We start from the raw sequence: 19,857 nt of genomic DNA, 5'->3' as shown, positions 1-19,857 counted from the left end.
CTCCAGTGTGATTATATGGTATGCTTGGGCTGGAAGTTATTTGTCTCATTGAAAATAATAGTTTTCCCTATCATCCGTTATTTCAGATATCTAGAGGTGGTGGTCTTGGAATGTAACCTCCATGAATATGGGGGTCACACTGTACTGTGTAGAACAGGGCCTTAATTAGGAACAAGGAGTGATTTCGTTTTTTAGTAACAGTCATAAGCCAGGCTTGAAGCTGGCTCTCAGCCTCCCTCGCAGAGATTTGATTACTCTAAATTTTATTTGAATTTATGATTAAGAGGTAATTGTTAATTAGCAAGGGGTTGCATTTATTCTGATCTATCCAACTGTTGTTACCCTAATTATAAATTAGGTCAATCCAGGTTGATTGTGCCTGCCAAGAGGGCAGGGGCTTATGAAAGCATAAAGAGGCTCCTCAGGTAAATCATTTGACTACTTAGAAAGCTGCAGCACTTTTTAAAAGTTATGTCAGGCCAAAGGTGTGTGACTTGCACACACAGTGGCATTTCATCCCTGAAAAATATGACAGAGACATTCAGAACAAGTGTGCTTTCCAAAGTATTTAAAATATCAAACGGTAACTGATTACATTTCATAGAATCTAAGTCACAAAAGATGTATTACTCTTTTTATAACAGAACAGAACTTTATTGTGTAACCGTGCATCATTTCTGCCTTTTCTCTGTTTCAAGTTAAACCCATGGATTGATGCGTTTCAATACTTAAATATGGTTTACTATTAGCCAATAGGATTGCAGTTGTTGTTGTTGTTGTTGTTATTAACACTCAAGAGTGGCTTACAAATTAAAACACATACAGTACAATATAGCTAAAAATATACTGTCAGAGCAACACACTACTCGTGGTCCTTCTCTGCTCGGGTCTGCAGTGCCACCAGTACCTATAACTGCACAAAGTGCCAAAGAAATACTCAAAGTCTTCACATTCTATTTACAGAACTTTACTGCAGAATATACAGTATACAGCACTATATACACAACAACGACTCTCCAACCAAACATTTACTAATAACAATAACCCACGCTGTCCATAGGTCATGCCAATATTTATACATGTTGTCCATAGCATGATCTCCTCATACAAGTGACTGCAATTGTCCACTTGCTATGAACAATATGTATAAATATTGGATTACTTCAGATTAAGTATTTAAGTGTGATGCACAATTCCAGTCCACTCCCTGGACATTATGCTTTTCTCAGTTCGAGGAAAAGCAAAACAAGATACTGTACTGCCATTCCAATAGATATCAGGCCTCCAAATAGGGAACAGGCAAGCTAAAAGCATAGAGCAATTCAACAGCACTGTCAATTTGGTTGTTTAAATTCAGTCCAGTGCTGTGTCACATGAATGTAAGGAATAAACACAGGCTATCTGATGGGACAGAGAGATGATCACTGTGGGCAGGGTCCAGAAGAAGGAAGTAATGTGTGCCCTGATGCAGGACTGGACTTCAAGACCTTAATTTGTGCACAGTGCCCTCCCCACACACACACACACACCCAGGACACCAGTAAACTAGGGAGAGGATTTGAAATGTACCAAGCTGGGAAAGGAAATTAGGTCTAAAACCCATTCTTGAGGGCTGTACAAACAGCCCTGAAGGGGCGGCCCCCAGCCCCTTCTTCAGCCAGATCGGGGCTGTGGCAACATCATGGCGCAGCCCTGGTCCAGCCTTCCGAGGGCACAAAAAGGAGCTGCAAAAAGCAACTTTTTGCACCCTCAAAAGGACACCATAGCCGCAGCAGTACGGCTATATGGCGCCCCTTTGGTGCTGAGCCATGTGGACACAGCAACAGAGACATGTCATGATGCTGCACACCATCTGGAGTTGTGCACTCTAGGGGTGCGGAGTCGGGCAGGCGTTGTCAGGACACTATGCCTTGACTCTGCCTCCAGGCCGGCCTTTCAGGGACTTAGTCCCCATTAGGCCCATTGAACCCATGAAGCTCATATATATATTGACTTCTCCATTCAATAATTGTGCCCTACCAATAGGATTCAGGCCTTAAACTCTCTAAAGATCACTTCAGAAAAGATCATACATTTGCCATTGCAATCTATAGCCTTCAGCTGGAGTATTGTATGCCGTTTTCTCTACCATCAGCATAACAACAACTCAATGTATTAAAGATGTCACCATCCAGCATTCAGTGAAAAAGATTAAACTTTCCAAATCTTAACTGATCAGTTTCAAGGGGCTCTCCATCTATTCCTTTCAAAATATCTTTTAAACCACTTTTGTTCCCATTTTGCCAAAACTCTCCACTGATTTTTTTAAAGTCTGATGAAATTTTTAAAAATTATTTTAAATTAAGTTTTTAAGTTTTATTTTATTATAAGTTTTTTTTAAAAAAAATGCTGAATTTATATTCGTGGAAGTTGTCTTGAGGTATGAAGTTGTCCCATCAGTGTATGCTATCCAAGCAGCTCACTGAATCAAGTATAATACATTTTAAAAAGAAATACTTAAAACAACAGAGGTAAGAAAATGTGGCATAAAAACCTCCTTTGCAGAAGAGAATATAAACAGTGGGCATACAAGGGAAGTGGAAACTGCCCCATTCCCAAGTTTCTATTGCTCTGTCTATTTCAACTTTCCTGTCCCCCTCCATTTTCCTTAACTGCTGCCTTCCTTCTCTCCCTTTGAGCTTTACTTACTTGCATGAAAATAGTTCCTCAAAAGCAGGAATGTGTCCGTCCTGATTTTGGTCACATTTGTTCCACATACCCTCCAACATTACATAGATGAAAAAGGGGACAGGTGTAGCCAAGCAAAGTCATAGTATGATCAAGAGGGCAAAGTTTATTAATGAGGAAGAGGGTGTAGCAGTTTGCCTTTGCCTGAAACTTCTGGGAAAGGCAAGATCCCACCATCCTCTCCTCACTCCCCCCCCCCCCCCATACTTTTGCACTTTAACTTAGTTTGCATCAATTAAAGCAAGCTGGGGAGAAAGGAGGATGAAGAAGAGAAAACCTTGGAAATTTTAAAAGCAGCTAGAAAAGTGGGTTGGCAGAGAATTAATCAGGACTGTCCCTGACAAACTAAGAAGTTTGGAGGGTATAGTCCTATAATTATGTCCTTCAGACTTTGGCAAATATATATTGGTCCCTGTAGAGGAGGAAAGGATGCATTCCTTTTCTGCCATCAAAAAGTGTATTTATTTCATATAAGCAGATAGATGTACATCCAGATAGTGAGCAAGTGATTCAGAATGTTCTCTGATACCACTTCTGTCAAGAGTCTAACTGCCAAACTTGAACTTACTGCATTTTCCTGGAAGAGAGCTTCCCTGGACCAGCTGACAGCTCAGATGAATCCTGCAACGATGACACTTCAACAAACCTTACATGATTTTGACATCTTAGAAATCCAATGATAGTATAAATCCAATGAAACATAAGTCTGTATAAATAGGATCTTGGTTTTGATAGTTTTTATGGTCACACATTTGCTTTCAGTACCCTCCAGGCTTTCCTTATTGTAACACGTTCTGTTTTTTACAGAGGCCATGACAAGGCCAATATTTGGTTCATTTGTTTTATAAATAACTAACCTTTTCTCACAGTCCTGAAGTTTTCAGCCAATGAATTGAGTCATAGGAGATTATCGCACTGCGTTCTGAGACCGTTCTCATCACGTGATGAGAACGGAACGCATTTGAGTATACCGCACGTATGTGTTCCAATCGGGTTCTCAGAACGTTTAAATGTGTTCCAAATGTGTTCCAGGAGGGTACAGATATGAATGTGTTCCCAGAGAGCTGAAACGTGATGAGAACGTTCCAACAGAGGTGTGTGCGGTATTCTTATCTGTTCTCAAATCCGTTCTCTCATTCCTCCGTCTCCTGATTGGCTGAAAGAATGACAGGCAGGGAGGGAGGCAGGCAGGCGAGCGACTGCAGTGAGGGAAGGTGTGTGTGTGTGAGGGGGGAAAGAAGGAGGGAGGGAAGGGAGGAAAGTTGGGACAAGTGAGAGAAGAGGAAAGAAGGGAAAGAGAGAGAAAGAGAGAGGGAAACAGGGGGGCCAGAGCAGAGAGCAAGAGGGAGAGGGTCTGGCTGCTTCTGCGGGGGCCTCTAGTGTCATGTCCAGTGGGGCTCCTGTGCTGGCAGCCTGCAGGAGGCAAGGATGGCAGGGATGCCCAGGACCTTCTCCTCCTTCCCTCCAGGAAGGAACCCACAAAAGCTAATCTGTTTGGAGCAACACACAAAAGCAAGCAAACAACTCCCAGAATTCCATAGCAAAGAGCCAGAAAAGAATTAAAGCAGGGAGGGAAGCTCACAGGCCCCACCTGGAATATTGTGTCCAGTTCTGGGCACCACAATTCAAAAAGGACATTGAGAAACTGGAGCGTGTCCAAAGGAGGGCGACTAAAATGGTGAAAGGTCTGGAAACCATGCCCTACAAGGAACGACTTAGGGAGCTGGGGATGTTTAGCCTGGAGAAGAGAAGATTAAGAGGTGATATGATAGCCCTGTTTAAATATTTGAAGGGATGTCACATTGATGAGGGAGCAAGCTTGTTTTCTGCTGCTCCAGAGACTAGGACCCGGAGCAATGGATGCAAGCTCCAGGAAAAGAGATCCCACTTCAATATTAGGAGGAACTTCCTGAGAGTAAGGGCTGTTCGACAGTGGAACACACTCTTTCCTCAGAGTGTAGTGGAGTCTCCTTCCTTGGAGGTCTTTAAGCAGAGGCTGGATGGCCATCTGTTGGGGATGCTTTGATTGTGATTTCCTGCATGGCAGAATGGGGTTGGACTGGATGGCCCTTGTGGTCTCTTCCAACTCTATGATTCTATGATTCTATGAAGGCACACATTACATGCGCACACACACAGGAGGCAAAAGGCTGACAAGCAGCCAAAATGGGGAATTGGGATGACAGCAGAGGACTCTTCTTTTCTAACCGGTTTAAAGAGCTGCTATGGCTGCCGGGGCTCTGCCCTTGGCCCAGTCCCCTTCCTGGCAACTTGCTTTCCTTCGGCTTGAAGAGACCTGCATGGAGCTCCTCCTTCTTCCCAGCCTTGCAAAGGAGGTTTGGGATGTAACTTGCAAGGCTCATCTCTCCCCATTTCTCTTTCTCCCTGCCTTCCTCCCGATCCCTCCTTCTTCCCTCCCTTCCCTCCCTCCTCCTTTCCCCCCTCTCTCTCACACACACACCCCTTCCCTCACTGCAGTCGCTAGCCTGCCTGCTTCCCTGCCTCCCTGCCTGTCATTCTTTCAGCCAATCAGGAGACGGAGGCGGCCTTGGTGGAATATGTTCTCGGAACGGTTTCAGGAATCGCTGTGCGGTAAAATGCAGTTCTGATCACGTTCTAGTTTACTAATGCAGTAATATCTGTTCCAGGAACGTTCTCATCACGTGATGATACGGAACGTTCTCAGAACGCAGTGCGATAATCTCCATAGCAATGACTGACACACCTTATCTTAGGAAAATGAACGTCCTACTCCATGTTAATACCATTGTTCTGGTCTTCTCAGGAAGGAAGTGATTGCTATTTTTTAAAAATAATAAAGTTTAATGTAACTGTGATTTGACAGTAGTATGTCTAACACACCCACAGCCTTCTTGAATATACCAGGAAAGGCAGATGTTCATAATCTTTCTAATTCAGGGCTTCCTCCCCCCCCCATGCCCCCCAAAACACAGCAAACATACCGATGATGATGATGATGATGATGATGATGATGATGATGATGATGATGATGCAAATAAAATCCATTCTTGTTGTATTCATGTTCCAGGAGGGGGGCTGAGCTGAGCAACTGTGGATTATGCCAGACCTACAAAATCTGTGCTGTTATACTCATTTTGTTCTCAGAATTTAGAGTACTGTATAGCAACCACATAATGTAGACTTGTTCCCAGACACTATCTGGGCTTTTTCCATATGCAGAATGTGTAGTCCTCAAAGGCTCTTTTTGCAGTTCAGCATCCCAGTGATGCAAAAGTTATTTTACGTTGCATGATGTGAAAAGTGGTGAACAACAAGGTGAAAAATGGAATGAAAAGTTTGGGTTCCTAAAAAAAAACCCGTCTTGATCAAACATAACCATTTCTCCTTTCCCTGCCAAAAATACTCCCAACAGGCCTCACCCCATACATTGCACCAAGGCTAGAGAAATTGTTGCCCCTGGCCCACAAGCCCAAGCCCATTTTTAGGGACTTTAAACACCGCAAAGGATTCTTAATTTTTCAGTCTTTTTTAATTTAAAATGTCTGTTAATTCCTAAGAAGTAGGGGGACAATTTTGCCACATATATGCCCCTCCTTGGCTGTTTGAGGCCCCAGAACAGTCTTTTTCTAATAAATAAGTAAACTCCCCAGTTATGTGCAGTATTTGGGGGATGCTGTGGAAGAAGACATCGTGTACTTCCTTGCATAATGCCCTTCAGGTGGAGCATGCAATAGCAGCCAAAGTGCCCACGGGTGACACTCTACAGGCAAAAGTGTTCTCACAGAAGGGGCTACCATCCCATTCTTAGCTGCCTTCTGCCACCTTTTCCATCTGCAGAAGCATTGGAGATGAGCAGCAGCCACTCAGATTTGTATTCTATGACTTAATTAAGCCTCCTTCTGTAAGTCCAGACTTCACCAGGATAGCTCTGAAATGGTTCAGAGTGAAAAACACGTATAGGGAAGTGCTGCAAAATCCTCCCATGTTGAGTTCATATTCCCATGAAAGCATGCGAGAATGTGGTTCCTGTCTGTGGTTCTGGGTGTTAAGCAGAAGAGACTAAGACCAAGGGAAGAAGAGGAATCAGTTGGAGTGCAAGGGGTTGAAGCTGAGCAGCAAAAGACCACTGACTAGCTTCCAGTCCTGGGGGCTGGCCTGCACAACTTTGTTTTTGCTTTGGTTGGGTGATAGGCACAGATGGTCTCTGCCGAAGTGCTAAATGGAGACTTTGACCATTCCTAATCACATATCCAAGGAAACTTGCTCACCATCCAGTGGTCTCCAACATAGGCCTTTTTGCCTAACTTCAGCCAGGCTTGGCAGATCCAGTGCAGACCACTGGTTAATGCAATATTCGCCCTGAGGAGATGGTGACCTCAGATACAGGAGCAGTTCCTCTCTTCCCCCCCTCCCCATTTCCCTCTCCCTCCCTCCCTCCCTCCCCCCATATTCTACTATAGGGTTATAGCTTTAACTTTTAGAATCAAGAGAGTTTAAATAAATAATAAATGTTTTTTTATAAACCGCTTTTTTCAGGATCAAAGCGGTGTACAACATATCAATAAAAAACAATACCGTGAATAACATATTAAGAATACACATTAATACAAATTAAATCCAAAATGTTAGGTAAAAACATATAATTTAACATAATTAAAATCCTAAATATCAGTACATCACAATCAATAGGGGGAAAACATTATTACAAGGAATTGGGAGGGTAGGCTTGTAGGAAGAGATGGGTTTTTAATGCCTTTTTAAAGGCCTCAACCGTTCCACTAAGGCGGATCTCCTCAGGTAAAGCATTCCAAAGAGAAGGCGCTACTGCTGTGAAGGCCCTTTGCTGGGTAGTCGCCAATCTCACCTTAGGATAATTGAGTAGTAATTTACCAGTTGTTCTGAGAGTGTGGGGTGGATTATGCAGGGAGAGGCGTTCCCTTAAGTAACCTGGGCCCAAGCCATTTAGGGCTTTAAAGGTAATAACCAACACTTTGTAGTGTTTGTAGTATTTCTGAGTTTTCTTTCACCCAGAAAGGTGCCGTTGCATTCAGATCCTTTTGGTGAGCCTTTCCATAGTCAACCATTTGGCCCCTGTGTAAACACATTGTAGACTATTTGATTTAATCCAGCATGAATCTTCTTATGTTTTTAGAGGTGGGGAATCAGTTGTTGGACTCCCAGCACTCACCAGTCCCAGCCAACAGTGGTATAAGACAATGGGAGTTCGAGCCTTTTTAGAAAAAAGGATGCTCTTGAGTCAACAACATCTGGAGGGCATCAGGTTCCCCACTTGCTTTAGTGTGTATTTCATTTCTGCACTTTGAGCAGAGCAGAGAATTGACTAGGGATGATGGGATTGTGGTCCAACATATCTGGAGGACTGACAAAGGCAGATACAGAACCATACAGTGGATGCCACATACATAGTAATTATGACAACAAATAACAATTCTCATTAAACACACAGAGACATACACACATAAGTGAAATAGACAAATGAAGCAAATGCCAGAAGACTGTGCTGGTTTGTTATGATTAATAGAGAAGGTACTACTCCCCAAAATATAGCTCATCATGAAAAACAGGCATCTTCACCCTCAAGGGGGAAAAACTTATAATATATGTAGCAACTGTTCCTTCCAGTGAAAACTTATAGAGTCCCTAAGCTTTGCTTTCCACCTACATGATGCATAAGGATAACTCCCTTGAGCCATTTCAGTTTATCCTTTGGTGTTACTAAGTATTGGGCAATGGGTTTCAAGGTGACCTATCATTTGCAGCCTCACTTCTGATTTACTGCATGGCAAAAATAGAAGCTTCTCTGACTTTATGCAAGCCCATTAGATAAACATGGGGTGCTTGCTTAGAGATTTTAGGTCCTTTAGGTTTAAGGCACAGCTTGGGTCCAAAACCTAGAAATAGGCATGTATATTTCATCTCCACTATGTTCTACAAAATGTCTGTTTATTTGCCAGAGCTTGGAAAAGTTACATTGGAGAGTTAGAATCTTTTTGGTTAAGCCCATTGAATCAATTGGACTTTCCTCCCTATAGACTCAGCAATCAATAATTGAGTCAGTGGGCCTATTCTAATTGGGCCAAACCAGCAGGATTCAGGCCTTGGACAACAACTCACAGAATCTCCCAGCAATGTTGACTGGGGATTCTGGGAGTTGCAGTCTAAAAATCAACTGTATTAAACCGTTGAGTTCATATTCAGGTTCTGGTTGATACAAGAACAAGAAGGTGCCTTATAGCATTGCATGTCCCACCATCCCATGGGGCTGACGGGTACACATGAAAGGCTTTCTCTGCAGTAGCATCCAAACTGAACTCCCTCCTAAAAGGAGTCATGCTGCTTCAATACATTCTGATTTTCCAGAGGACGGCTAAATCTTGTCTTGTTTCTCATAGTCTTCATTTGTTAAAACTAGGGGTGGCTACTCTGGCTGTTTTAGGTGTCTGCTGTGTCTAATTATTTTAAGGGATATTTTTAGTCTTTTCTTAAAAGTTGTTTATATGTTTAATAATTTAAGTGTTTTTATCCATTGTACATTACCTCAGGGAACCAATATAGAAATGCTTCAAATACTTGTATACATTCATACACACTTGCATGCACACATGCATACAGAGTCAGTATTGCCTACACTGAGTGCTGCTGGGTCTCCAAGGTTTCAAACCTTTCCCAGCTCTCCTTCCTTTTAATTGGAGCTGTCAGAGATTTGACTGTGGACCATATGCAGGCCAAGCCTGTACTCTAAGCTACACCTCTTCCCCATCTGCCATGGCTTATTCACCATGCAAATCATCTCTTACTCTTTGCCATGTGAATCATTCCATGATCAGATGAGGAGCATGAGTCTGTGAACTGTCTTCCCTCCCTTATTGCTGTAGGTTTGAGGGATGTCCCTGTCAAATGCAGCTCTTCTCATTCCATATTTTGATTCACCAAGTCTCTAGTGGGATTCTGTTCTGCCCCTGATGTCCCTGCAGTGCTTTTAAACTACAACATTGACACATATGCTTGAAAGGTGCTGCTGTTTGGAGTTATCAATAATCCCAATGCAGATCACTTATCTTTGTGAGATGTGACTGTAATTCCTTTCTGAGGCACTGAAGCAGAGGTAATGCTCCCATGCTGACAAAGTCTCTGTTTACAGTGTAATACTGAATCAATTGTTCCTGTTGCCTGGTAAGTAGAAGGTGTTGTCAAGTCATGGAGTCAGTCATATTAAATGTGGGTTGAAGGCAAAAATTGATCATGGAGAGACAACACACATGCTACTCCAGGGCCAGCCCTGCCATACAAGAGGGGGAAGCAGCCTCCTTCAGTCCACATCATGACAGCATGAGGAAATACATGAAGGCAGGAACTAGTGGTGGCTGAATAGTGCACTGAAATTTCTTAGTGTTTGACCTGTGGCAGAAGAAAAACGAAGATTATGCTTCAGGCATGCAGTGCTCTGCTTAGGATATTTGGGCAACAAAATGTTATGGGATGACATCGTACTATATGTTGAGTGGCTATACATCAAGGCTGTGTAATCTACTTTTTTTCCTACTAAAACCACAAAGCTTACTAACCAAAGTGAGATATGGAGTGCAGTGAAAGATTGTCTGAGTTATTGTAGATTAGCAAATCTAATACAAAACTGTCCAAAGAATTTGGTCAAAGGCAAGCAGTTCACACTTCCATTTTACAAATTAGAAAGACTGAGATGAAGATATAAATTATAAACTCAAAGCTAGCCAAAAAGGGTTTTTTTTTCTCTTTATAACTTTCTATTTTAACTGTTTAGAGTGTGCTGCTGATCTACTGCAACACTCAGAGATCTATTAATAGAGCCTGATCTATCTTGTCCCTGTCCTGCTATATGGTCATTTTTGAGCAATTCCATCATTCTATAACCCTGTCTTCCACCCATAAATCCAAGGAGTGGGAGGGGAGCAATTGCCATCTTACATTTGGTTACTGTTGTACTTCTGCAAATCTCCAGGTGTCCTTAACATGCTCAGCTGCTTTATAACCTCTTTCTGCTTGTGCCTGAAGTACAGAACTGGGAGAGGAGGGAATGGAGAGTTGTATATCATTCCTAGATGGTACGATGAGCACAAGGACCCTCGCAGTGGCTTTGATCCAGCATCCCCTTAGAGTAGCATAAATATCCACTTGCAGACATATGCTGCAGCAGCACTACACAACCTCTATGTAGAATGGCGACATTGTTTAACACAAATCAAGGACTCAGTGCCATTGTACAATACACAGTGCACAATCACAATGGAAAATAAAGGGTGCACAACCACAGTCAAAAGTATGGAATGCAGAACAACAATATGTAATCACAATGTAAAGTATAGGATGCCCAACTGCAATGTCTAGTGGAAAGTACAGGATGCACAACCAAATGCAAAGTATAGAGGCCAGAATCTGTTAGGGCCATTGTGAATGTGTAACCTACAGGTATACACATATAATTGTTTTATATTCATGATCCTTGCATAGTCCCTAGTTTAAGGGATAAATAGGAACCATGCAAGTCCCACAGTCCACGCTGGACAGTAGTTGTTTTGATTGATGGTGGTCTTTTTGCTTGTCATTTGAGAAGCAGTTATCTGATAGTTTCATCCTCCCTCAGAATGGGGGGATCCAGACAGGATTCACTGCATAGCACAATAACTGTGCTATTTATGCATTTCTAACTCCCCAGCAGGACTCCCACCACCATGCACTACCACAATGGAAAGTATAGCATGCACCACCACAATGTACAGCATGCACCGCTGCATATGTAGACTTATAAATTACGTATAGATACTTATATTCAGCAAATAAAGCTGCCTGGGCATCCCTAAACCTGTCCATCTGTCTGTCTGCCCTTCTCTCCCAACCTACCTCAGGATTGGAACCCTTTACAGGTGCCTCAGAAATGCTTAAATTTTGCTCTGCTGAGGATGTCAATGGGTACAGGAACATCTGCACAATGCACAACTTTCAAGGACAAGGCACATGTGAACATGCTGTCTGTGCAACCTTGCCTCCACTTCCATTAGCAGAATATGTCTTTTGTGCACTTGTGATTTTTTGGCCCTGCATAAGTAGTGTGATGTACATATGCATATGTCCCTATGATAATTCTGGCCAGTAAGCACTAAGGCCTGGCACTCAGTTGCTAATGAAATGTGCCATGGAAGTGAGTCAAGGAAACCTCTTGATCTCAAAAGCAGTGGCAGTGCCTCCCAGTCTACCAGAGGAGCAGTCTAGCAAGGAGCAGAGGACAGAATAGGGGAAATTCAGCACAGAATAAGCAAAGAGATAGTACAGGAATACCTTGTTAACCTAAATGAATTTAAGTCTCCAGGACCAGATGAACTACATCCAAGGGTATTAAAAGAACTGGCAAATGTAATATCGAGCCATTGGCAATAATCTTTGAAAACTCCTGGAGAACAGGAGAAGTGCCAGAAGACTGGAGGAGGGCAAACATCCCCATCTTCAAAAAGGGGAAAAAAGAGGATCCCAAAATTATCGTCCAGTTAGTCTGACATCAATGCCAGGAAAGATTCTGGAGCAGACCATTAAACAGAAAGTCTGTGAACATCTAGAAAGCAATGCCATAATCACAAAAAGTCAACATGGGTTGCAGAGAAACAAGTCATGCCAGACAAATCTGATCTCGTTCTTTGATAAAATTACCAGCTTGGTAGATGAAGGGAATGCTGTGGATATAGTATATCTTGATTTCAGTAAGGCCCTTGACAAATTTCCCCATGACATTCTTGCAAACAAGCTAGTAAAATGTGGGCTAGACAAGGCAACTGTTACATGCATTTGTAATTGGTTGACTGACCGAAGCCAAAGGGTGCTCAACAATGGCTCCTTTTCATCCTGGAGAGAAGTGACCAGTGGGGTCCCACAAGGCTCTGTCCTCGGGCCAGTTCTATTCAACATCTTTATCAATGACTTGGAGGACAAAATTGGGGGCATACTTATCAAATTTGCAGATGACACCAAATTAGGAGGAATAGCTAATACTCCAGAGGACAGGATCAAAATTCAACATGACCTGAATAGACTAGAAAGCTGGGCCATAGCTAACAAATGAACTTCAGCAGGGAGAAATGTAAGGTAGTGCACTTAGGGCAGAAAAATGAAATGCAGAGATATAGGATGGGGGACACCTGGTTGAATGAAACTACATGTGAAAGGGATCTAGGAGTCCAAGTAGACCATAAGTTAAACATGAGTCAACAGTGCAATGCGGCAGCTAACAAGGCCAATTCAATTTTAGGCTGCATCAATAGAAGTATAGTGTCTAGATCAAGGGAAGTAATAGTGCCACTATATTCTGCTCTGGTCAGGCCCCACCTGGAATATTGTGTCCAGTTCTGGGCACCACAATTTAAAAAGGACATTGAGAAACTAGAGCGTGTCCAAAGGAGGGCGACTAAAATGGTGAAGGGTCTGGAAACCATGCCCTATGAGGAACGCCTTAGGGAGCTGGGGATGTTTAGCCTGGAGAAGAGAAGGTTAAGAGGTGATATGATAGCCCTGTTTAAATATTTGAGGGGATGTCATATTGAGGAGGGAGCAAGCTTGTTTTCTGCTGCTCCAGAGACTAGGACCCAGAGCAATGGATGCAAGCTACAGGAAAAGACATTCCACCTCAACAGTAGGAGGAACTTCCTGACAGTAAGGGCTGTTCGACAGTGGAACACACTCCCTCGGAGTGTGATGGACTCTCTGTCTTTGGAGGTCTTTAAGCAGAGGCCGGATAGCCATCTGTTGGGGATGCTTTGATTGAGATTTCCTGCATGGCAGGGGATTGGACTGGATGGCCTTTGTGGTCTCTTTTAACTCTACAATTCTATGATTCTATGGTTCTAGTTCAGACAACACTGTAGTGTTGCTTGGAAGTGTGAAGGGCATGCCACAATTTAAAAAAAAAAGAAAAAACTTTGCCAAGAGACTGCTGACATACCTCTGGCCAAGTAAAGATAACTGAGGGGTTTGCAACACACGTTGTGCAAGAAATGGAAGAGGATGCTTTGTAAAGTAGGACACTTGGCCATCCTACAATAGGTACATACCTGAAGTCACCCTCTGTGTCCTTTTTGTTTCCCCGTCTGAAGATTTGCTTACAGCAGTTGCCACTACTATTTTTAATGTTCTTATCTCTGCCTGTTTTAATATCTGAGCACCTGGGTGTGATAGAAATGTTATAATTTGACAGGCCTTTCTCTTCTGGCTTGATGGATGAAAGACGATTTTAAACTCTGACTTCAGGCATTTGATCTGATTTGCAGCAATGGGATGTGATTTCAATACCAAACTAACTCTACAGCCTGCTGAGATCAGGTGGCTCAGCAGGGCCTGTGGGCCTCTCTTCCTCCCAGTTTCCAGCTTCCAAGCACAATGCTGTGTTAAGAGTCTCCTCAATATGAATGACAGAGAGGCAGTCAGTGTGGTACTGTATAGTGATTTCAAGGGCTAAAACTAGGTTGAACTAGGCTGAAATCACCACTCAAGGTATTAAAATATTTCTCATTCCAGTTGAACAGAATGTGATTTGCCCACATGCACCTCACAGGAGTTTGGGCTTTTTGTGGAGGGACCCCTGAAAAACTCCATAAACTCCATGGAAAAATCCTTTGTTGTTTCTACCAGACTATCCACTGAAATTCTCAGAAATGTACATTGTGCATTTGTGCTGGAAAGTGAAAACAATTAAACATCAATGCATATGAGTGAAAATACACACCAATTTGCATAGTACACATATGTAGACTGATATGTAGACTTATAAGTGACTTATATGGGATGCAGTGGCTTAGTGGTTAAGATGCCAATTCTGATTATCCTTAAACTGGAAGGTTGGCAGTTCAAGACCAAAGTGCTGCATGACAAAGTGAGCTGTCCCAACTTCTTCCAACATCAGCTTAGTAATGGAGATAAGCACCACCCCCTACATTCAGTTACGGCTAGACATTCATGTCAAGGGGAAACCTTTGCCTTTACGTGACTTATAGACACTTATATTTAACCAATAAAGCTGCCTGAGCACCCTTGAACCTGTCTATCTGTTTGTCTGCCCTGCCCTTTCTCTCCCAGCCTACTTTAAGATTAGGACCCTTTACAGGTAACTCAGAAATGCTTAAGTCTTGCTCTGCTGAGGATGTCAGTGGGCTGCAGGAACACCTGGCTTTTTTTTTCACCACACTGCTCTGCATGCACTCTTTCAAATGTTTTAAGTAAGAAAACCTGCTCTGTCTTGAATCCACTACAGTCTCAGATTTGGATCCCTTTACTAACTGCAGATACTTTTGATGAGCAACTGTAGTCATACATCAGCTCAGGAGCATGTGCCCAAATTGTGTGATCTGGAGACTTTGCCTGGGAATGATGTACGGCTGTGGCAACCAAGGACTGCATCAGTATAATCCAATATTCTGTACCAAAAGACATGGCAGGAAGGGACGAAGGGAGTCTAGTTGTGACTCCAAGTACTTCCCAACTCTATGAATGTGTTGACACACTGAATTGTGTCTAGAGGAGTTGTACCTAATATGCCAGGGTCCCGGGAAGGCATCCACATATTAATACTCAATAGGGGAATTTTGTTGACTCAATTACATCAGCCAAGAGGGCTCAGGCAACTCAAAGCAGGGATCAAGCCTGTGTATACTGGTTCCAAGAAACAGAACTCCAGAGTGCAAGTTCCAAATTAGTTTTATTTCTGAGTCAAAGGTAATCACTATAGACACAAGACACTCACTCATGCACCCATTCAAAAAATAATGAAATTAAATGCGGTAGCTGATAGTGACTTAAGAGGATTGCAGGGGGCAATACTGTACTGATTCCAGTTAAGAGGGCTCCATTTGGTGGATACCAGGAAAAGAAGTGGCTCAGCATGGTGCCTGGAGATCATGGCATGGCCAGGAGTGCTGAGGGGTCAAGTGAGATACTGACAGAATGTCTGTCTGACCTCAAGTGAGACCAAACTGTTGGTGCCTAAGCAGGCATATTTATAGGGTAAAACCTGTCCCAAGGCAGAATTCAGGACTAAGGAATAGCTTCCAGGAGAGAAAATTGAGAAGGAAACTTGTGAATGGTCCAGAGGGAAATGGATTTCTGTTCACTTGTAAGCACAAGGTCTATCACCCACCTTCACTCTTATCAGTGAAGGAGTTGTGCAGATTCTGAACTTGATTGATCTAGCTTTGGCTATGTGCTCTTGAGCTCCCCCATGCTGATCCTCCCGGATCTCCTTATATGGTAAGGCCATTTTCCTACACTGAGCTTCCCTTATTTTAAACATCCCTTTTAATATCAACTTGATATCAAAAAAGAGAGAATAGTAGTAACAGGAGGTAACCCAGATAGCAAAAGGGCCTGAAATCTGAGCCCCATGGAGAGTTCCTGAGGGAACTGGGTATGTTTAGTCTGGAGGAGAGAAGATGGAGGGGTGATACGATAGCTGAAAGGCTATCTCATGGAAGATGTGCAAGTTTGTTTCCTGCTGCTCCAGAGGACAGAACCTGTACCAGTAGATTCAGATTACAAGAAAGGAGATGTGTTTAAAAGCTAAGAAGAACTTTTTTACAATGAGAGCCATTTGACAGTAAAAAAGAGGACAATAGACACTTCATTGAAATGTTTTTAAAACAGAGCTTGGATGGCTATCATTCAGGGATGTGTATCAGGAAGGTGTTGGACTGGATCCCTTCCAACTGCATTTCTGTGATTCTATGAGCTCAGCAATTATTCCTTGATGCTGGCAAGGAATCAAACTGGTTCATTCAGTTTCTTCCAAATGATGGCATTTTCCAGGGTCTGAGAAAGATGTCTTTCCTAGCACGATTGCCTAACACAATTGATCTATTTAAGTGGAGGTGCTCAGGACTGGGGCTTTCTTCTTGCAAAGCATGTGCTCTGGCATTGAGCTATGGTCTCTCAAAAGACTGCTCTGTACTGAAAATCATCTTTTGTAGTTCAGTCTGGGCACAGAGAAGGGATGGCAGGAATTTCTGGGCTGTGATCTGCTACGCTCCACAGCCAGCCAGGTACAGAGGCGACAGCAGCAAGGTTGTTTCCAAAGGCTATGGGCAGCTTTTTCAATAGAGTGGAGATATACCTCAGCCTAGGTGGACCTGTGTCAGTAATCAGACCCCTATTCAGTACAGTTCAGTGGGTTCAGCAGCATTCTAATTCTTTTCAGTGCAGGAGAAGGTCTTTTTATTCTCCCAAGATTTTTAAGAAGTGTGTGTGTGTGTGAGAGAGAGAGAGAGAGAGAGCATGTATACTTTACACTTTTGCACGTTTATCTTACTGCTGATTTTGATTTAGTTTTATATGCTGTTTTATATGTTTTGATTGAGGCTGCATCTACACTACAGAATTAATGCAGTCTGGCACCACTGTAACTGCCATGGCTTAATGCTATGGAATTCTGGTATTTGTAGCTTTGTGAAATATTTAGCCTTCTCTATCATAGGGTTCTGGTGCTACAACAAACTAAAAATTCCTGTATTACATAGCATTGAGCCATGACAGTTAAAGTAGTGTCAAACTGCACTAATTCTGAAGTGTGGAAGTAGCCTGAGTCTCTGTTGCTGGTTTTACCTTAAATTTATATTCTGTTGTTGTTGTTGTTGTTGTTGTTGTTGTTGTTGTTGTTTGCGTTCAAGTTATTTCTGACTTATGGCATCCCTAAGATGAACCTGTCATGGGGTTTTCTGGGGCTGAGAGCGTGTGACTCACCCAAAGTCATCCAATGGATTTTCATGGCCGAGTGTGATTCAAGCCCCAATCTCCAGAGTTATAGTCCAGCTCTCAAACCACTATGCCATGCTGGCTTTTTAGTAATTGCTTTATTGTTCTCTTTTGTATTTAGAAATTTAGTTAACAGCTGATTTAGAAGTTTAATAAATATTTAATGAGGTGTGTATATACAGAGAGAGAGGCACACAAACACTTACACACACTTCTCTAGGAATAAGTCCCTTTGAAAACAGTGGTACTTACTTCTAAGTAGAGTATTATGAAAGTGTGTCTAAGTCGTTGATAAATGTGTGCTCAGTGATGAATTGGGGCCAACATTACTCTCCACGAGCCCCAGCCAAGTTGTATCCATGCTGATTTAAAAATAACTCTGATGGTGAGATGACAAATTGCAGTGTGCATTCATAGAAAATTACACCACATTTCCAGTGAAAGCACCTAAGGGCTCTCTTTAGTTATAATCATTGTCATTATCACCATAATTAAGAGCAATAATATTTTAATAATGAATTTTCAAAAATGAGTAATGAGAGGCCATTTGTCTAAGCAGTTAAATAAGGGAGGCAGGTATGGCTGTTCCCAGTTCTCTAAAGTGAGGCGAAAGGCAACACTGAGAGATAAGAGCAATGGGAGAAGAGTACTACTGACTCTTCTTTTATCAATATGAGAAGAGGATTAGCACAACCTAGGATTAGTGAATCACTTGGGAGACCAGTGACACCCAAACCAGGAACTTCAACACATCCTTCAAGGTATATATACGTTATAAAATAACATTGTTCTAAATGAGCTAAAAACGTTTGTGTTACTAGTTTTAATTTTAGGTCTGAAAGCTGGTGCAGTTATTTTTGACAACACCTAATCCATGATGAGATGGTGATGATGTCTCCAGTGTAGCAGATGAAAACTGGGCTTTTCTCATCTTTTATCAGATGCTAAAGAAATATTTTTTCAGGGGTATATGTGTTTCTGTCTCTGTCCTTTGTCTACACTCATAGTGTGATGTGCATTTTGTGTAGAGTATCTTGTGAATACAAGATTGGGCAAGAATAGTACTACCGGTAGGTCTGTTCACTACACAAGAAATCCAGGACAGAAGGAGAGGAATAAGCATCCAGTGATTCACTCGCTTATGTCTTTTGTTCTATAACGATGTGTGTCTCCTTAGCCTCAGTTTGGCCATACAATGCCCTCTGCATTGGAAATGGAAGAAGCCAAGTTTCATTGGTGCAGCTTGAACCCTACACAACTGGGAAGACTGATGGGCACAACCAAACCATTGTGTGCCAGGTGCTCTTTCCTTTGTTCTTGTCACTTTGTTTCAATATAAGTCTTCTTTCTCCTTGTTGCAGAAAAGCCCCGGATGAACAGTATTCTCACCTCTGCCACCGAGCCCTATGATCTGTCCTTCTCCAGGTCCTTCCAGAATCTCTCTCACCTCCCACCATCCTATGAGTCTGCAGTCAAGACTAATCCAAGTAAATATTCTTCCCTGAAGAGATTAAGTAGGTGTCTGCTCATTTCATTTTCTTGCTGCTTATTGGTGTGCATGGTTGGTGTGAGAATCTAGGGGGGGATAAAAAAAATCTTTTCCTTTGTGTTGTCTTGGCCCCTGGTTTCACTGTTCCTTCCTTATGGAGTTAGACTTAAGGTAGAGGCAGTTCTGGACCTTAGAGTTGTTCTTTTTGGGGGACTACTGTCCAAACTCCACCAATCAATATCACCCATGGCCATTTGGCTATAGAATTCTGGGAACTGTAGTCCAACAAATGAACTTTTCCAAGCTCAGTTGATGACACTTGGTCAGGAATACTTTGAACAGATCTTTGCTTCTTTTTAAAGCATTTTCATATTTAACAGAGACCCACATAGCAGTGCCCCTCTTTTCTAAAATCATTTGAATTTTCAGGTCTTTTTTTCAGTCAGAGTTAGTGACTGTGTAGTTTGGCAGTTGGATATGCTTTCTTTCCAAATAGAGAAATATTACTATTGCTCTTTCTGTATACTCTAGGGCTGGTTGTTCATTCTTAAATGGCAAATGAAACATTGTGGCATAAGGGACACTTAGCCGAAAAGACCGGCATAAAAAACCAGCTTCTGACTGTGGCAGGGTGGAAAAGCAGGCTTTTTGCTCTTTGCCACTCCTTTTCTGCCAGCAAAAAGGCAGATTGAGGCTATGGTGTGCAGTTGTTGTGGCCCCAGTCCTCCTTCGAAAGGGGCAGCTTAAAACCTCCCCTTCAAAGCAGTCTATTTTGCCCGTTTATTACCACTAAGCTGATATTTCAAGACATATTTTTTGTTGTGGGGGAGAGATAGTGAAGTGTGATGCACATTTCCTTTGCTTCTTCTGTTTTATTTGCC

The 19,857-nt window shown here is 42.4% G+C and overlaps 1 protein-coding gene across 4 annotated transcripts in view; it reads left to right on the top strand.

Annotated features, from left to right (window-relative positions):
- The window catches only part of LOC149322051 (protein shisa-6-like), a 404,892-nt gene that overhangs the window by 373,075 nt on the left and 11,960 nt on the right, over positions 1 to 19,857 (top strand). For 3 of the 4 annotated variants that reach the window (XM_089533833.1, XM_089533807.1, XM_089533817.1), the window contains one exon: positions 18,849 to 19,001. In XM_089533833.1, coding sequence (XP_089389959.1) covers positions 18,849 to 19,001 — 153 coding nt within the window. The remainder of the gene's footprint in view (positions 1 to 18,848; positions 19,002 to 19,857) is intronic. The other variant, XM_089533825.1, reaches the window with a different exon arrangement.

This window comes from Sceloporus occidentalis, unplaced genomic scaffold, assembly GCF_023333645.1.
Source record: "Sceloporus occidentalis isolate IW3139 unplaced genomic scaffold, rSceOcc1.0.p SCAF_1, whole genome shotgun sequence".
NCBI lineage: Eukaryota > Metazoa > Chordata > Lepidosauria > Squamata > Phrynosomatidae > Sceloporus > Sceloporus occidentalis.
The sequence above is the reverse complement of the archived record's forward strand: the minus strand, read 5'-3'. Positions and strand labels throughout refer to the sequence as shown.